This window comes from Rattus norvegicus, chromosome 12 (assembly GCF_021556685.1).
Source record: "Rattus norvegicus strain SHRSP/BbbUtx chromosome 12, alternate assembly SHRSP_T2T, whole genome shotgun sequence".
Classification (NCBI taxonomy): Eukaryota; Metazoa; Chordata; class Mammalia; order Rodentia; family Muridae; genus Rattus; species Rattus norvegicus.
Window position 1 is genome coordinate 16311245 of NC_141545.1, and position 15996 is coordinate 16327240.

The 15996-nt window shown below is 51.2% G+C and overlaps 1 protein-coding gene across 6 annotated transcripts in view; it reads left to right on the forward strand.

The window, feature by feature from the left end:
- Positions 1-2477: 2477 nt before the first annotated feature.
- The window catches only part of Smurf1 (SMAD specific E3 ubiquitin protein ligase 1), a 92104-nt gene continuing 78585 nt past the window's right edge, over positions 2478-15996 (forward strand). For 3 of the 6 annotated variants that reach the window (XM_087579408.1, XM_087579405.1, XM_087579406.1), the window contains exon 1: positions 2478-2820. In XM_087579408.1, the coding sequence (XP_087435534.1) occupies positions 2766-2820 (55 nt within the window). In that variant the 5' untranslated portion in view covers positions 2478-2765. 6 annotated transcript variants of the gene reach the window in all.

Here is a 15996-nt window from a genome sequence, read left to right on the forward strand (position 1 = left end):
TAAAGTGTTTGCCTCACACGTCTGAGGACCTGAGCTGGATTCCAGGCACCTGTAGTCAACACTGGGTGTGGCATCCCACATCTGTAATCGCAGGGTTGGGAGGGGGAGATAAGGATGCTTGGGGCTTGCAGGCTAGCCAGTTAGGTGAATCAGAGTTTCAGCTTCAGTGAGGAAATGTCTCAGAATTGAGGGAGGGAGTGATTGGGAAAGACACCCAATAGTGTCTCACTGTGTCTTCCAGATGTGTGTACACATGTGCTCAGGAAGCAGCTGCACACAGACACACAACAAACAAAGCACGGAGGGGACGGTCTTCTCTTTGAAGCAGGTTATGGCGGAACACTGTTGGAGCCCTCCAACTAGCAGGCGACAGTGTGGACTCCCAGTTAATGGGCAGAGGAAATGACTTTCAGTCGCCTCCAAGAGGCACACTTGTGACTCATGGGTTGGGATAATCAGGCAAAGGAAGGTCCAGACTTCTAGGCAGGTACGAAAACAAAGAGAGCAATCCAAGAGTCCTGGGTCTGCTGGGGAGTGGACCCAGGAGGAAGGGAAAGCAGGGAGCTGAGGCAGGGAGAGAGGTGTGGGGGAGGGGAGAGACTGAGGCAGGAGGAAAGGACTCAGGGGTAGGGGTTCCGGGTGGGGCGGGGTGGGGCGGGGTGGGGTGGGTAAAGGTTGCGGGGTAGAGGAATGAGCAAGAGAGAATGAAGAGAGGCAAGGAGGGAAGGACAGAGGTGCATGGGGGCGAGAGCCAAGGACAGGGAAAGAGGGAAGCCTGTCGGGAGGGAGAGTTAGAAGGAAAAAGAAATTGAGGTAGGTGTGTGTGTGTGTGTGTGTGTGTGTGTGCATGAGAGAGACATACACAAAACAAAGAGCAAGATTAACCTTAGTTTTGCTTAACTGTTTATCCTCCATCCCCTTTTTTTTCTTGAGGCAGTCTCTCATTGGCACGGGACTCCCCAATTCATAGAGGCTCTCTGGCCCGTAAACCTCAGGGGTCCTTCTGTCTTTGCCTTCCAGGGGCTGGGATCACTCAAACTCACCAGTATACCTGGTCCTCGGGGCTGGGGAGATGCTGAACTGTAACAAGCATAACAAGCACATGTTGCTCTTCCAGAGGACCTAAGTTCAGTTCCCAGCACCCACGTGGTGGCTCACCACCGCCTGTTCCAGATCCAGCACGCATACAAACACGCGCACAAAACACTCATAGATCACAGGACTATCTAAAAAGCCTCACAAAACGTAGCTTCTTGTGCTTGCACGACGAACACCTTACCAATGAAGCTACTCTCCCTACACCAATCAAACACTCTTAAATAGATTTATTCCCCCCTAGGGTCTTGCTCTCAGTGACAACTGCATAGAAATGGAAACAGAGTTAGAGTCTGGATTAATCGTTGCCCATACACGATCCTATTCTTAGTTTCCCACCATTATTCAAAGGTCTGGGCTGCACAGGTTCATAAAAACCAAACTGCCTAGGACAGGGACAGGTACAAGCCTATGTAATACCTGAACTCAGGAAGCTGAGTAGGGACATCACAGTTTTCAGGTCAGCCTTAGCTACAGACGAGCCCCTGTCTCCAAAGAGAGTGGTCAAATGTTGTGGGTAGCTCGTTCTAAGGAAGCCACATAAAGCCACTACAAGAATCTGCCTATGAAATAAATTAGGTTCGTGTCAGATGTGAGTTTTGTAAATATACGCGGCCTTTTTATTTCCTCTCTAGAATGTGTTACCATAGAGATTGGTTTGCTTGCTGGGGAAAGCAAGGCTTTTACTTTTTACCTGCCTAACATTCTGGGGGCTTGGGGGTGGGTTCATCGGAAGGCAGGGAATCGCAAACCCGACTGCTTACTTTTCTGGGTTAGTTCAATTGTATGCAGGTCCCTAACCACAAAACCACCACCTCTCCATTTACATCCTTCATCTTGTTTAGCTGGTCCATATGCCGCACTTCCTGTGAGTCTAGCCACTTTGTCAATCGAATACACCAGTTGCACAGGGCACACCCGACACTCCATCATTGCGGGAAGTCTTCCCTTGGAACTTGCAGGATCTAAACGCTTTTTCTTCAAGAACGATAACGCGTGCCCATGCGCGCGTGCGCGCACCGTTCTTGGGGCTTCATGCAACACCCCGACTTCCATCAGGAGCCTCGAAAAGTCCGACACTGAAGAAACAATCGATTCCGAAAATCGTCGCATAAGTGAATCAGTCGGTTCTGAGATTGTGACTAAGAACCAGCTCGGACGGCGCCGCTTGTGTGTACATGTCTATGTGTGAGGGGTGGTGGTGGCGGTGGTGTCAGTTTCAAGGCTCCCCGCCGGCTGCAGGAACCTTGCAGCTCCCTAGACCCCTTTGCGCGCGCCCAGGACAAGCGCGGCCGGCGTAGCGCCGTGCTCGGGCGCGCGCACGCACGCAAGCGCGAGGCCGCGCAGGGCCGGGCCGGCACGGCGGCGGGCGCGCGCAGCTCGGGAGGCGGCGGCGGAAGCAGCGAGGGCGGCGGGCGTCCGGCTGCGAGCGCGGCGGCTCCGGGCTGGGCCAGCCAGGAGCGGCTCCGGGCGGCAGCGCGGCTGAGCGCTCAGTTCTACGGTTCCAGCCCGTGGTCTCCGTCCCGACGCCTGCGCCGCGCACTCGGCGTCCCGGCTCGGACCCCGGCGCCCAGCCCGTGGCCGTAACCTTGAGGCGGCGGCGGGGCCGGGCCGGGCCGGGCTGGGGGGCGGCGGCACTGGATCCGAGGCCGGCCGGCCGCTGGCGGGAGATGTCGAACCCCGGGACCCGTAGGAACGGCTCCAGCATCAAGATCCGTCTGACAGGTAGGCACGACAGGGCCGCGGCCCTCGCGCCCCAAGGCGGTCCCGGGGACCCTGCGGACTCCCGCCCCGCCCCTTCGGCACCGGCCGTTGTCCCGGGACCGCTGCACCCCCTACGGCGTGCGCCCCTCGCTCGCGCTCCCGGCCCCGCCCCCCGGGTGCTCTGCAGGCGCCGCCCCTGCCGCCCGGTCCCCTCCCTCTGCATCAGGCCCCGCCCCGTCACATCAGGACACGCCCCGCTGCGGCAGCCCCGCCCTCCTTCTGCATCAAGCCACGCCTCGCTGATCTGCAGACTCGCCCCCTTCCTTAATTAGGCTCAGCCCTGGACTCTTCTGCAGACTCCCGCTCCCTCCCCCTCGCAGGCTCCACCCTTTGATTACTTTGTCGCTTTGTTGCCCCGCCCTATGGCTCCTCCCTCTGCACCATTCCCCGCCCCCTGCTTGCTCTGCAGGCCCAGGCAGTTGGCTTTTTCTGCATTAAGCCTGGCTTGCTGTTCATCCCTCTATCATGGATTCCACCCCTCTGGCTGATTCTCTTACCCCGCCTCTGGCTCCTCCCTCGTCAGGTTCTCTCCTATCCCCTCCCCACTCCCTCTGCCCACATCTATCATCAATTGCATATGGGCCACGCCCCCTAGCTACCTTCCTCTGCCCCTAACCTTACCCTCTGGATCACATCCCGCCCCCTAGCTCCTCCTCTACAGGATCATCTCCTGGCTCTCCTTTCTGCCCCACACCTACCCTCAGCTGCATATAGGTACCGCCCCTCGGGGCGCTCCCCCGGTCTCCTAGTGCTCCTCCCTTCCTGCTCTTCTCCTGGCATTGTACCTCGCTCCTTCAAGCACACACCTACTTTCAATTTCATGTAGATCCCGCCCCCTCGCTGCACCTCCTTTTGCTCTCTCCCACCCCCACCTCACATATCCATCATCCATCTCTTCTCTCACACCCATCCTCCTACCTGCCGTCCCCCTCTAGTGCCATCCCTCACTACCCTCCCACCTGTCCCCTTCCTGCTTCCCTTGCGGCTGGCTTCTCATCACTTCCCCTCCTTTCTTTCTTCCCACCCTCTCCCATGACCTGTTGTCTGCCTTCTCACTTCTCCCTCCTGGTACCTTCGAAGCACCCTACCCCCTACTCGTCTGCTTTGCTTCTCTTTGCTCTCCTACCTCCTCACCCCCTCCTCATCTCCCATCTCTCTAGCTTCCCTCTCCTCCCTTGGCTCCGCCCCCTCTACTGTCCTCCCCCTCCCAGCCCCGCCCTCGTCCCTGCCTGATCCCGCCTTCACTTATCTTTCAGTCCCTCCCACTCGCTTCTGTCTTCCAGCCTCCACCCTTCAGTCGCAAATTCCTCAATCCTGTCTGGGACCAAACGCCTGTCTTGTTCTCACTTCCCCCACTTCATCAGTGGTCCAGGCCTCTCCAGTCTAGTCCACTTCCGTTCTCCCTGAGGCCAGGCCACTCAGTTCTGCAGAGTCTGAGTCTGGTTCCTACCTCCTCTGCAACGCCTTCACCCCCTTGCCACATCCTTGAATCCCCTCCCACACAAGCTGAGCTGTGGTGGCTGCTCTAGTGCAGACTCCTTGCTCCCCTGAGTCTTCAGAGGAATGTGGAGGTTTCCTAGGCGCTCTGTAATGCACCTTCAAAGGTGAGCGCCAAGCTTGGCGGTGGGTCTGACATCATCAGGGTCGTTTAGTTTGCATGCAGGTGAGAGGCGAGCTCTCTGTCATAGCTGCCCCTCTTCGCTGGTCCAGAGTCCAGTCCACTGCCTTCAGCTTCTCCTTCCTTACTCCCTCTCTCTACCTGCAGACCTTACCAGTTTGAGTCCATCCCTAAGGCTGCATGGCAGGGTTGGCGGGCAGAGGGCCTGCCTTGGGGCTTTCCAGCTCAGAAGAGGAAACACATCTTTAAAGTCTGAGGCCTTGCAGGGATTCCCTGGATTTTTCGGTTCCAAAGCAGTGTGGTTAGCCCAAGGCTCTCTGTTTGCCCTTTCTGGCCGAGCCTGGGGGTAAGGCTTTTGATCATGGTGGGAATTCTTGGAAAGTTTGCTCTGTTTAAGAAAAGATTGACACTTTTTCTCTGAAGATGTCAGAGTAGATAACAACTTTTGACCTAGAACCCAGACTCTGGTCATATTGGACATCTTTGTCCCTGGAGACTTGCTCTGGAGGAGACCTGCTCAGTGGATGCCTTCGAGTGTTTCTGTGGTAGTTAGGAAGTTAGGTTCTTTGACACCCATCCTTGTGAAAGTCTGCTCTTTGACACTGGGCTCTGGTTTTAGTTACAGTCCAGGTTGGTTTCTGTCTTCCTGGTATAGTGACTGACATGGGGAGTTTTAGTAGAAATGAGATCAGTGGCTTAGAAATCTTAATTGTGGAGTTTGTGGCAGGTATCTATAAACCGATCCTGGTCAGCCGATAAAAGGGAGGCTTCAGGGGTTAATTTTGGTATTGAAGACTTGGAAAGTATCAGAGTTTTAGGTGACTTTGATGGGGAAGGACTAGGGATAGGTGTTACTAACTCATGGTCTGAGAGCAGCTGGTGTGATGGTAGGATTTTTCTTCCCATGGACCAACTCCCTGGACCCCTTTTTAGTTGTTGAGTAATATGCCAAAGTGCTTTGGAAAGCTGCTCTGTACAGTAGAAAATAATGTTTCAATTTCTGCATTTGAATCGTATGATTCTAATGACTGTCTTTGTGGTATCTCATAGGAACTGTTTCCTGAGGTTTAGAGGCAACATCTTGTGCAAAATCTAGTAGTCTTGTTAGAGAGCATTACCTTGTAGACCTCTCAAGAGTTCACTGGAGAGTGCAGCCTTTTTGGAAATGTGGATATCAAATTCATCAGGAGTTGTGGTCCACAGATGAACCCCAGGCTCTGAGGTCCATGCTGCTCTTCAGAAAACTGGGACTTGTCTGTGCCATTGAGCATTTGGTTGAGGTTCCAATGCCTCAGCTTTTTTTGGGGGGGTGGGGTGGAGGGTCTGTTTTCATCTTTTAAAACATCCTTTTTTTTTCTTTTTAGATTTAGTTGTTTTGTGTGTGAATATTTTGCCTGCATATATGTGTGTGCACTGTATTCGTACCTGGAGCCCTTAAAGGTCAGACTAGGTCTGGGCCTAGAGTGGACAGTTCCGAGCCACTATGTGGGTTCTGGGAATCCACCCTGAAGCCTCAGCTAAGAGTAGCAAGTGCCTGGAGCCACTGGTTGTAGCCATCTCTCCAGTCCTGCTTTTATACCTCTAGTTCACTTCTTGTGTTTTCTTTCTTGCCTTGTGGAGCTAGGACCGTGTCCCATGAAGAGCAATTCTAATTGCAAGTAGAGGGAGGAAAGAGAAGTGGCTGACAAGTTGGTGTAGGAGTGCAGCGAGGTCCTGCTTGCACTGAGTGTGAACTAGGGTGAGATGGTTGTCGCCGAAGTTGCCAGCAGTTTGGATTTAGCCAGTCACAGGCCAGGCACAATGGGCCTGACTGATTCAAAGTAGTTCTTCGAAAGATTCAAAGTGGCTCTTAAGAAAGACTAAGGAACCTGGTAGAGCGCTGACTGTCAGTTTGCTCCAGCAGAGAACCGAGCCCAGCAGAGCTGTGATCTGACCACTGTCTTATGGTAGCTTGAGAGGCCATGTGACAGCCTATAGCCACCATCTCCTCACTTGCATGTACACTTTCCTGAGGGCCTCCTCAAACCCAGGAAGTTGTGCATGCAGGAAAGGAGGCGTTTCGTGTGCTTTACTCCTGGCTGTATTGTTAAGTAGTTGTGAATTTACCCCAAACTAGATTCCCCCCTTGCTGGGTGGGTCCATGTGGTGTGTGTGCACGCATTTCCATGTGTGTGGAGGGCAGGAGCAGAGTGCGGTGTCTTCTTCAGTCTCTACTCTGTAAGACTGGGTCTTCACCGAACCTGGGGCCTGCTGATCTCACTAGGCCTGCGGGCCAGCTCGGCCAGCTCCCTGCTCACCTCCCGCTTCTGGAACCCAGCACTGGGCGAGCAGAGCCCTTCCTTAAGTAGAATTCCTAAATTCACATGTGTGTGCTCACATACCTGTGTGTGTGAGAGACAGACAGACAGATCTCTGGGATTTTACCTCTCTCGTGTGAATTTTCACATTTAAACTCAGTGGGGTTCTGGAGTTGTTACTTGTTCAGTATTTTTTTTTTTTCTTTTCTTTTTTTTCGGAGCTGGGGACCGAACCCAGGGTCCGCTGAGCTAAATCCCCAACCCCCAGTATTTTTTTTTTTTTTTTTTTTTTTGTTCTTTTTTTTTCGGAACTGGGGACTGAACCCAGGGCCTTGCGCTTCCCAGGTAAGCGCTCTACCACTGAGCTAAATCCCCAGCCCCCAGTATTTTTTTTTTTAATTGGATATTTTTTATTTACACTTCAAATGTTATCCTCTTTTCTGGGTTCCCGTCTATAAACCCTCTATCCCATGCCCCTCCCCTTTTTCTATGAGGGTGTTCCTCCCACCCACCCACCCCTTTCCACCTCCCTGCCCTAACATTACCCTACATTGGGAGGTTGAGCCTTGGCAGGACTAAGGGCTTCTTCTCCCATTGGTGCCCAACAAGGCCATTCTCTGCTACATATGCAGCTGGAGCCACGGTTCTGTCCATGTGTACTCGTTGATGGTGGTTTAGTCCCTGGGAGCTCTGGTTGGTTGGCATTGTTGTTCTTATGGGGTTGCAAACCTCTTCAGCTCCTTCAACCTTTTCTCTAATTCCTTCAACGGGGACCCTGTTCTCAGTTCCATGGTTGGCTGCGAGCATTCACCTCTGTATTTGTCACGCTCTGGCAGAGCCTCTCAAGAAACAGCTATATCAGGATCCTGTCAGCATGCACTTCTTGGCATCAGCAATATTGTCTGGGTTTGGTGGCTGTATATATATATGGGCTGGATCCACAGGTGAGGCAGGCTCTGAATGGCCTTTCCTTCAGTCTCTGCTCCAAATTTTGTTTCTGTATTTCCTCCTATGAATATTTTTGTTCTCCCTTCTAAGAAGGACTGAAGCATCCACACTTTGGTTTGTCCTTCTTCTTGAGCTTCATGTGGTCTGTGGATTGTATCTTGGGTAATCTGAGTTTTGGGCTAACATTCAGTTATCAGTGAGTGCATTCCATGTGTGTTTTTCTGTGATTGGGTTACCTCACTCAGGATGATATTTTCTAGTTCCATCCATTTGTCTAAGTATTTCATGAAGTCATTTTTTTTTTAATAGCTGAGTAGTACTCCATTGTGTAAATGGACCACATTTTCTGTATCCATTCCTCTGTTGAAGGGCATCAGGGTCCTTTCCAGCTTCTGGCTGTTATAAGTAAGGCTGCTGTGAACAGAGTGGAGCATTGAGAACTGGAAAGACCACCGTCACCACCACTGAACTGCTTCAGCCTCAGCACAGATTACTGGTTAACTCAGCTAACAAGGCTGACTCATGTAATACACTTGTAGCACTGGTTAAAAGTTAAAATAGCCAAATTATGGCCCAGTTCCCACCCCAACAAAACAAATCTACTTTTACAGTGCCCTTGGTTTCCTGGCTCAGGATTCATAAATGGGTCGGGTGTTTTTTGTAATTCTAAAACAGCGTTGAAAGTTAGATCTTTGTTTTGTTTGAGATGGGGTAGCCCTGTGTAGTGTCTGTTCTGGAACTCACTCTGTAGACCAGACTAGCCTCAAACTCAGGTCCTTCCTTCTGCTGTGATCAAAGGTGTGTGACACCATTGCCCAGCTAAAGTTAAATTCTTTTAAACAAATGTAGAATTAAAAGCAGAACCGTTTTCATCACTAACCCATTTAAACCCTGGCCAGCCGGTGGTTTGGGGGTGCGTTTTCTGTGGGGGAAGCCGCAGCTTGCTCAGCTTGCAGTGCTTTGCCCTCCTTCTTGCTCCCTCCCTGATAGAGGTTCCTACTGACAGTTGGGTTATAGAGAGCCTGAAGGAAGTGCCTCAAATCCAAGCAGAGCTCTTGGGACTTCTTTCTCTGGGTGGTGGACCAGCCGTAAGCCAGTTATATATTTGAATGAAATGAAAAATTTGTGTATTTCTGGGTTAACGGGAGCGGGAGGAAACTGCCCACTGTTTTAAAACAAGGCTTATGTGATGGGAGGAAATGGTGCAACCCCCCTCCCCCATCTGTAATTCCAGCTACAGGCACCTCTATTGCAGCTGAAAGGAATCGTAATTGGTGGAGGAATGTTGCTGCATCAAGTGTCACTAGGCAGGAACCCTGGCTGCTGGCTGAAAAAGTTTTAAGCTCTCAAATCAATATTGGAGGCTGCCCTAGGGAGCAGAGCCCAGGGCTGGCCCCTTTGGTTAGAGCTAGTGCCTGGAGGCTCCGTCTGTGGACTCTGTCTCCCGAGGACTTTCTGGTGCTGTAGTCAGTGACTTAGGAATCAGGTGTGAATCAGTTTTCCCGGAACCACTTCAGTCGAGGAGGGGGATGTGTATAATTATCATCATGTCATGGCTTGTGGGAGACGCCTCCTTTTCCGTACCCCTCAGAGTCTGACCAGAGTGGGTTAATATTTCAGGGAACGGTTGTGATTTATTCATAGCGTAGGTAGGGTAATGTAAACACAGGGCTGTAGGTGGCTGTTATGTCACCTCCTTCTTTCCTCCCTCCCTTCCTGTCTGGTAGGACAGACCTTTCCTCTTTCTCCTCATCAGAGCAGAGATCTCCCTCCCCACAGGGCTGGGGCAAGGTTGCTGGCACTTCACCGATCCCAGCCGTTCCTCCTGCACCTCGTGGCTTGTCGCTTATAACTTTGTCCTTGTTGCATGTGATTTCGTGGTCCAAGGAGGGGCTAGGGTGTGTAGTTTGTAGAGGGGTAGCTGTAGACAGGGCTTTGTTGGTGCCTGTCTATGCTGGGGTAAAACGGGATGGTGTGGCTCCTTTGGGCTCAGCTCTGCTCCTGTAACTAACTCCACACCCATACGTGAGTCCAGTAAACTCATTGATTCCCCAAGCTGCACTTGGTTGTCAGGGGTGGGGGTGTTTGTGTCCCTCCTGGGAGGAGCTCTCTGATGGCCCCAAACCCGTTATGTAGCTGAGTAGCTTTAAAGTCTCAGCGCTGGGTTCTGCCCGCTTCTGCCTTACTTCCTGAACGCCTCGGTGACAGCTACAGGCATGAGCTGCCATCCTGATCTGTTCAGGCCTGGGCATCAGACCAGGGCTTCATGCTGACCCTCTCTCTGCTGAGCTGTGTTCCTGCCTCCTTCATTTCCTTCTGTGCTGCTGGAGATTGGAGCCAGGGCCTTGGCCACTCTAGGCCAGTGCTCTGCTGCCACTAAGTGCACCTCTGTCCAGCTGGTATTCCTCACGCCTACATAGCCAGGTAGACCATGACTCTCAGTGAGAACGAATGAAGGCTGCGACCCTTAATGCAGTTCCTCACGTGGTGCTGACCCCAGCCATAACATTCATTATTTCTGTTCCCACTTTATGACTGTAATTCTGTTTCTGTTATGAATCATAATGTAAATATCTGATATTCAGGATAGCTGATATGGGACCCCTGTGAAAGGGTCGCCCTCTGCTCCCCCCACCCCGCGCCTCCCCACTCCCGCAGGTTGAGAAACACTGAAATAGACAATAAAGGTAGTGCTGAGACTTGGAGACAGAAGACAGTCTGTGGAGCTGATTGGTAACATGGACAGTAGTCACAATATTCACACACAAACACTTTATTTGCTTTCTGTGTATTTAGAAAGTTTGCTGGCACAATAGTGTTGATGAGCCCAAATGAGGAGCTCTGTGTGTGTGCGTGTTGGGTGGGGGGCGGGAGAGGGATGTATGGCCAGAGGACATAGTGTCCTGTTCTATCACTGTCCACTTTGCTTTCTTGAGACAGGGTCTCCCCACTGAGCCAGGAGCTTGGCTGGTGGCTTGCCAGTGTCATTGGTCCTTCTGCCTCCACCCTCCACAGTCCTGGGGTTACAGGTGCTTCTGGGGCCATGCCTAGCTTTTTATGTCGGTTCTGTGTTCTTATGCTTGCCCAGCCCCCAGCCCCCAGCCCCCAGCATCATTTTTAGTGGTGAACCTTGGACATATGATCAGGAACACCTAGCTGACTGGAGGATTTGCTCCTGATTGTGTTATCTGGAGAAGGATGTCAGAAAGTGAGAAAGGAGGCAGCTCTTGTAAATTGAGTCTATGTTATGTTTGGAGACAGGGTTTCCTGTAGCCAAGGATGACCTAGAACTCTTGATGGGGAGCCCCATCTCCCACTGCTAGGATTTTACAAGCATGATAAATTTATGTTTTTAAAAAATCTAGGGGTTGGGGATTTAGCTCAGTGGTAGAGCGCTTGCCTAGGAAGCGCAAGGCCCTGGGTTCGGTCCCCAGCTCCGAAAAAAAGAACCAAAAAAAAAAAAAAAAAAAAATCTAAAAGATCAGCTAAAAATCAATTATAAGTAATGCAGACTGTTAGTAAAGTAGCTGGGTGGACAGCTTCTCTCAGGTAAAAAACTGAGGTGAGAGTGCAGTTGGGAAGGCCCTTGTCACCTGTGTGGCTGTGTTAGGTGTGTTCAGAGTCAGTGAGGGAAGGGGCAGGAATGGGGCACTCGGGGACATGGATGGACAGACTACAGGAAAGAGAAGATGGCAGATTGCAAAGCCAGGAAACAGTGCTTTGCTTTGCTGCTCTTACACCATCTCCTATCCTCTTATTGTCCCCTCCTTCTCATCTCCCTCCAGCCTCCCCTCCTCCTCTCCACACAGCACCCTCACTTCAAAGAAGAAAGTCTTTGTGTAGCCCTGGCTGTTCTGGAACTCTATAGGCCAGGCTGGCCTCAGACTCAAGAGATCCCCTCCACGTTCTGCTTCCCGAGTGCTGGGATTAAAGGTTTGAGCCACCATCCCTGGCCCAAATGTATTGTAAAGACTACAGTAGCATCCCAGCGTATGCCTATATTTTGTGATGTTTCCTTGCCAAGCATTATCCTGGAAACTGTACGGGACAGGAAACTTGGAGCGCCTGCCTTTTGCTTGGGATAAACTTCTCTTTTGAGTGTTTATTCTGACACCGCGGCACCCTCCCTCAGTGTTTGCTCAGACTCAGCACCACCTCGCTCACGTAGCTCATGAGCGGTCTGGGAACCTGGGATGGATCTTAATTCCGAACTCTCCGGTCGTTTGTACCTCTTACTTATTCAGGGGCATCTCTGACTTATTTCTGTGAAATACTCTGCATTCCCGTCTGAGGTGCTAGGCGGGAAGTGTTAGTATTTTTAAATCTGTGTCAGTGTATGTCTGTGAGGAGCCTGAAAAGCTTGTTTGTTTTACGTTTATTTAGCGTGTGGGCAGTGAGGTTGTGGGGTCGGTCGGACACAACATGTGGAGGTCAGAGAACACCTTTGGGAGTCAGTTCTCTTCTTGTACATGAGGGTCCCAGGGATTGAACTGAGAGCTGAAGCCTGACAGCAGGTGTCTTTACCCGCTGCATCAGCTTGCTGGCCGGACGGTTTTGATTATTTGAATTTCTGAGGTGCCTGGGGATATTTTAATATCTAAGTCCATAGACGCAGAGAAAATGGTATCTCCTGTGACCGTGTTTTCACTTCTGAGTGCAAGACGGCACTTGGTGGTGACACTCTGGCCCACCACTTGACGGTGTCTCCTAGTTCCCGGGGAGCTGCAGACAGCACCACAGTGGAGCGGAACACCAGGCCCAGCTTACACAGAGCCTTTCCTGTGTGTGCTTTTATTTCTGAGTGAAAGAATAGCATGTGTTTTATTTTCTTCCCTGGAAGCACATTGTACCAGAGAGAAAAAGGATGGTTTCTCGTCCCTAGTGAGAGGACGGGGAATACAAGGAGGTACACGTAACTGCTGTGCATGGCTCCCTCCCTTCAGAGTACGTAGTGGTCACGTATAGGAAAGGGCTGTATTTAATCTCTTAGGTCTTAGAGAAGATAACTTTGATTTAGAAATTTATTGCAGGGAAGTTGAAGGACACTTGGGGTGTCAGTTCTTTATCCCGCCATGTGTGTTCTGGGGATTGAACTCATATGGTCAGGTTTGGAGGCCAGCACCTTTATTGGCTGAGTATGTTGCCAGCCCAATACTTCTAAACCGAAGCAGTCTTAATAGAAGCCCCTTTTTCTCCCCACAGTCCTACAAGGTTGGAAATTTAATGTACATGCTTGTTATTTGTTTATTTCTTTGGTTTTGTATAGAGTTTTACTATTTAGTCTAGACTGGCCTTGAACTTAAAACCCTCTTTATTCAACTACCTGAGTGCTTGGATTACAGGTGTGTGCTATCATGTGTGATTCTTATTAGATGTTTTAAGCCTAACGTGGCTGGAAGGTATTGATTTATTTGTCTGTTTATTTATTTTGTGCTTGTAATCCCACCTAGAGCCTTGTGCATGCTAGCCAAGTGCTCTCCCACTGAGCCACGCCCCAGCCCCTCACTGGGGGATTCTAGGCAGGGGCTCTACCACTGAGCCACGCCCCCAGCCCCTCATTGGGGGATTCTAGGCAGGGGCTCTACCACTGAGCCACGCCCCCAGCCCCTCACTGGGGGATTCTAGGCAGGGGCTCTACCACTGAGCCACACCCCAGCCCCTCACTGGGGGAGTCTGGGCAAGCACTCCACTATTAAGCTATATCCCTAGCCCTCAGAGGGTCTTTTTGATTCTTTTTCGCTCACCAAGGGAATCAAGCCTCCTGCATTCTTTATTTCATTAAATTTTCCCAATTGCTCAGCTAAAACCTCCAGCTTGTCCCTCATACCTGATTTATTCCTGGGCCTCTGCCTCTCGTGTTGGTGTTTATCTGTGCTCTATCCTCTCCTTGCCCCCCACCATGGTAAAAGTCTGATCCTCTCTTGCTTGCACAGCTTCCTTTTTTTCCCTGTCTAATACAGATGCTCTCCAGTCACTAACACCATCAGCTACCATGTAACTACCTTCGCTGTGTCAGAGATGGTCAGAGTGGTTACAGCTGGGTATGGCCGTGGGCAGTGGCTGCTTGTAGTCCCAGCATACAGACCTACAGGCATCAGAACCACCAGTTTCAGACCAGATGGGCCGCATAGTAAGACATTTTAAAACAAAACAAAGCTCAGGAAAGGGAGGGCGTGTGGGGAAGGAGGTTGTAGACGTTCTTGTTCTCGAAGCTTTGAAGTAGAGCTGGGTGGAGACTGGCCATTGACTCCACCTGTTCTCCTGCTTCAGCCTTTGCCCTTGCTGTCTGTCTCCTCCTACAGCAGGTCTGCTGAGGCTGGCCAGTGGTCTGTGTCACTGTGAGGTGGAACTCCATAAGCTGGTGACTTAGCGAGGGCCAGAAACAAGCTGAATCACACCCAGGGCAGCTGCACAGGACGGTACGTCCCACACCCAGGAAGCCAGACTGAAGACTTTCATTTGACACTTGATTGTGCCAAGTAGGCCTGGGTGCACACGTCTCCTGGGTTGGGCTCTCGGTGTCTGTGCGTCGAACTAAAGATGAGAGCGGCTCTGGAGTGTTTGTGTGTGGGTAGAGGTATTTTATTTATTTAGCGCAGTTGCTTTAGTGCTTATGTGTCTGTATGTGCATATACATATGAGTACATGTGGAGGTCTTCCTGACAGAGTCCTTCACAGACCCAGAGCTCATCTTCATAACCCCAGGATCCCATATCTCGGCTGCCCAAGCACCTGGATTACAGGCCTCAACTACCCCTGCCCACCTTCGTAGCTGGGTTCTGGGAATCCAAACTCCGGTTCTCATGCTTGTGGGCAAGCTGCCTCATCCCCTGAGCCTGCTCCCCGGCCCTGTGCTGTGTTGTGTAACAAGCTTGCATCTAGATCGGTGGCTCTCCGGCAAGGGTCTTTGCTTCTCAAGAGCCCCCTGAGGTGTTTGCACACATTTCCATCCGTCGTGACTTTGTACATGCTTTTGGTTGTAGTGGGTGAAAACGGCTGCTGAATGGCCTGCTCCTTTGCAGACCTCACATTGAAAATTCAGTTCACATTGTGAGCGGTGATGGAGAAATCTAGGTGTCGGTTGAGAAACGGCATGGTTGTGTAATGTGGAGACCCGACACTGTAAATCTTTGTGTTCAAGCACAGACATAATAGAGAATTACTATTGTAATGGAATCTGTGGTCCACGTTGTGGTCGAATACACTAAACAAGTACAGGCAGTGGAAGGACGCAGTGGGGAACTCCCTGCTGCAGTGGCCCCAGCCTGTGCTTTTCAGCTTCTGTCTCCTCAGCCCCCTAGATTGTCACTGTCTGGGGGAGCAGCCTGGCCTTGAATTCCATATTGATGGGCTCTCGTTGTGACTTCTTGTCCCTGTCTTCTTCAGGTCACCGTCATGTTTGTGAGATTTGCGCACACAGTGTGCTTATGCATACTCGCCCCCTTTGCTGCCTGGTACTCTGTGACATCACTTATCATAAGGGAGGACAATTCTGTGCCTGTGTGCACGTGTGTGTGTGTGTGTGTGTGTGTGTGTGTGTGTGTGTGTGTGTGTGCATGCGTGCATGTGCATGCATGTGTATGCATAGCCCAAAGAACCATCTAGTACATTGAGCCAGGGTCTCTCAGTTTACTCTGTGCCCTTCTTTACTCTCAGCTCCCAGCCTGCCTCTGTAGCACAGGGGGTCTCTTCCAGCAGAGATCTACTTTGCTCCCTCTTTCCTAGGTCCTTCCTGATTGCTGTGAGAGGTAGGCACATTTCCAGCAGGATACTGCCTCACTCTGAATCCATAACACCCCTGTTGATGTTGGTGACTGCCCCGGCCCAGTCTGATTGTTTTTCAATTAAATTCTCCCGAAGGGTTAGGGGCTGTCATTGACACTCACCTTGCCTCCATTCTTTGGCCAAGGTTTGCTTTTGTTCTGGTTTCCATTTAAGGTACGATTTTTTTCCAGTTATTTTTCAAAAACAGGGTATTTTCAGATTTACGTAGCAGAAAACCTAGCTTTAATTGGTTCAACAGGGAGACTCTTGGTCTGTTAATGAAACCATCCTGAAGCAGCCGCAGTGGCCTGGGAGGGCCTGACTCCTCTCCATTTCTTCTTGGGCTCTAAGGTGGCAGTTGGGGGCAAACATGTGACTCAGTTGGTAGAGTGCTTGCCTGCATGGCCAAACTCCATCCCCCGCACCACGTAAAGGTGGGGCTTGCCTGTAATCCCAGCACTTGGAAGGTGGAGGCAGGAGGATCAGAAATTTACTTAAGGAGTTTGAAAT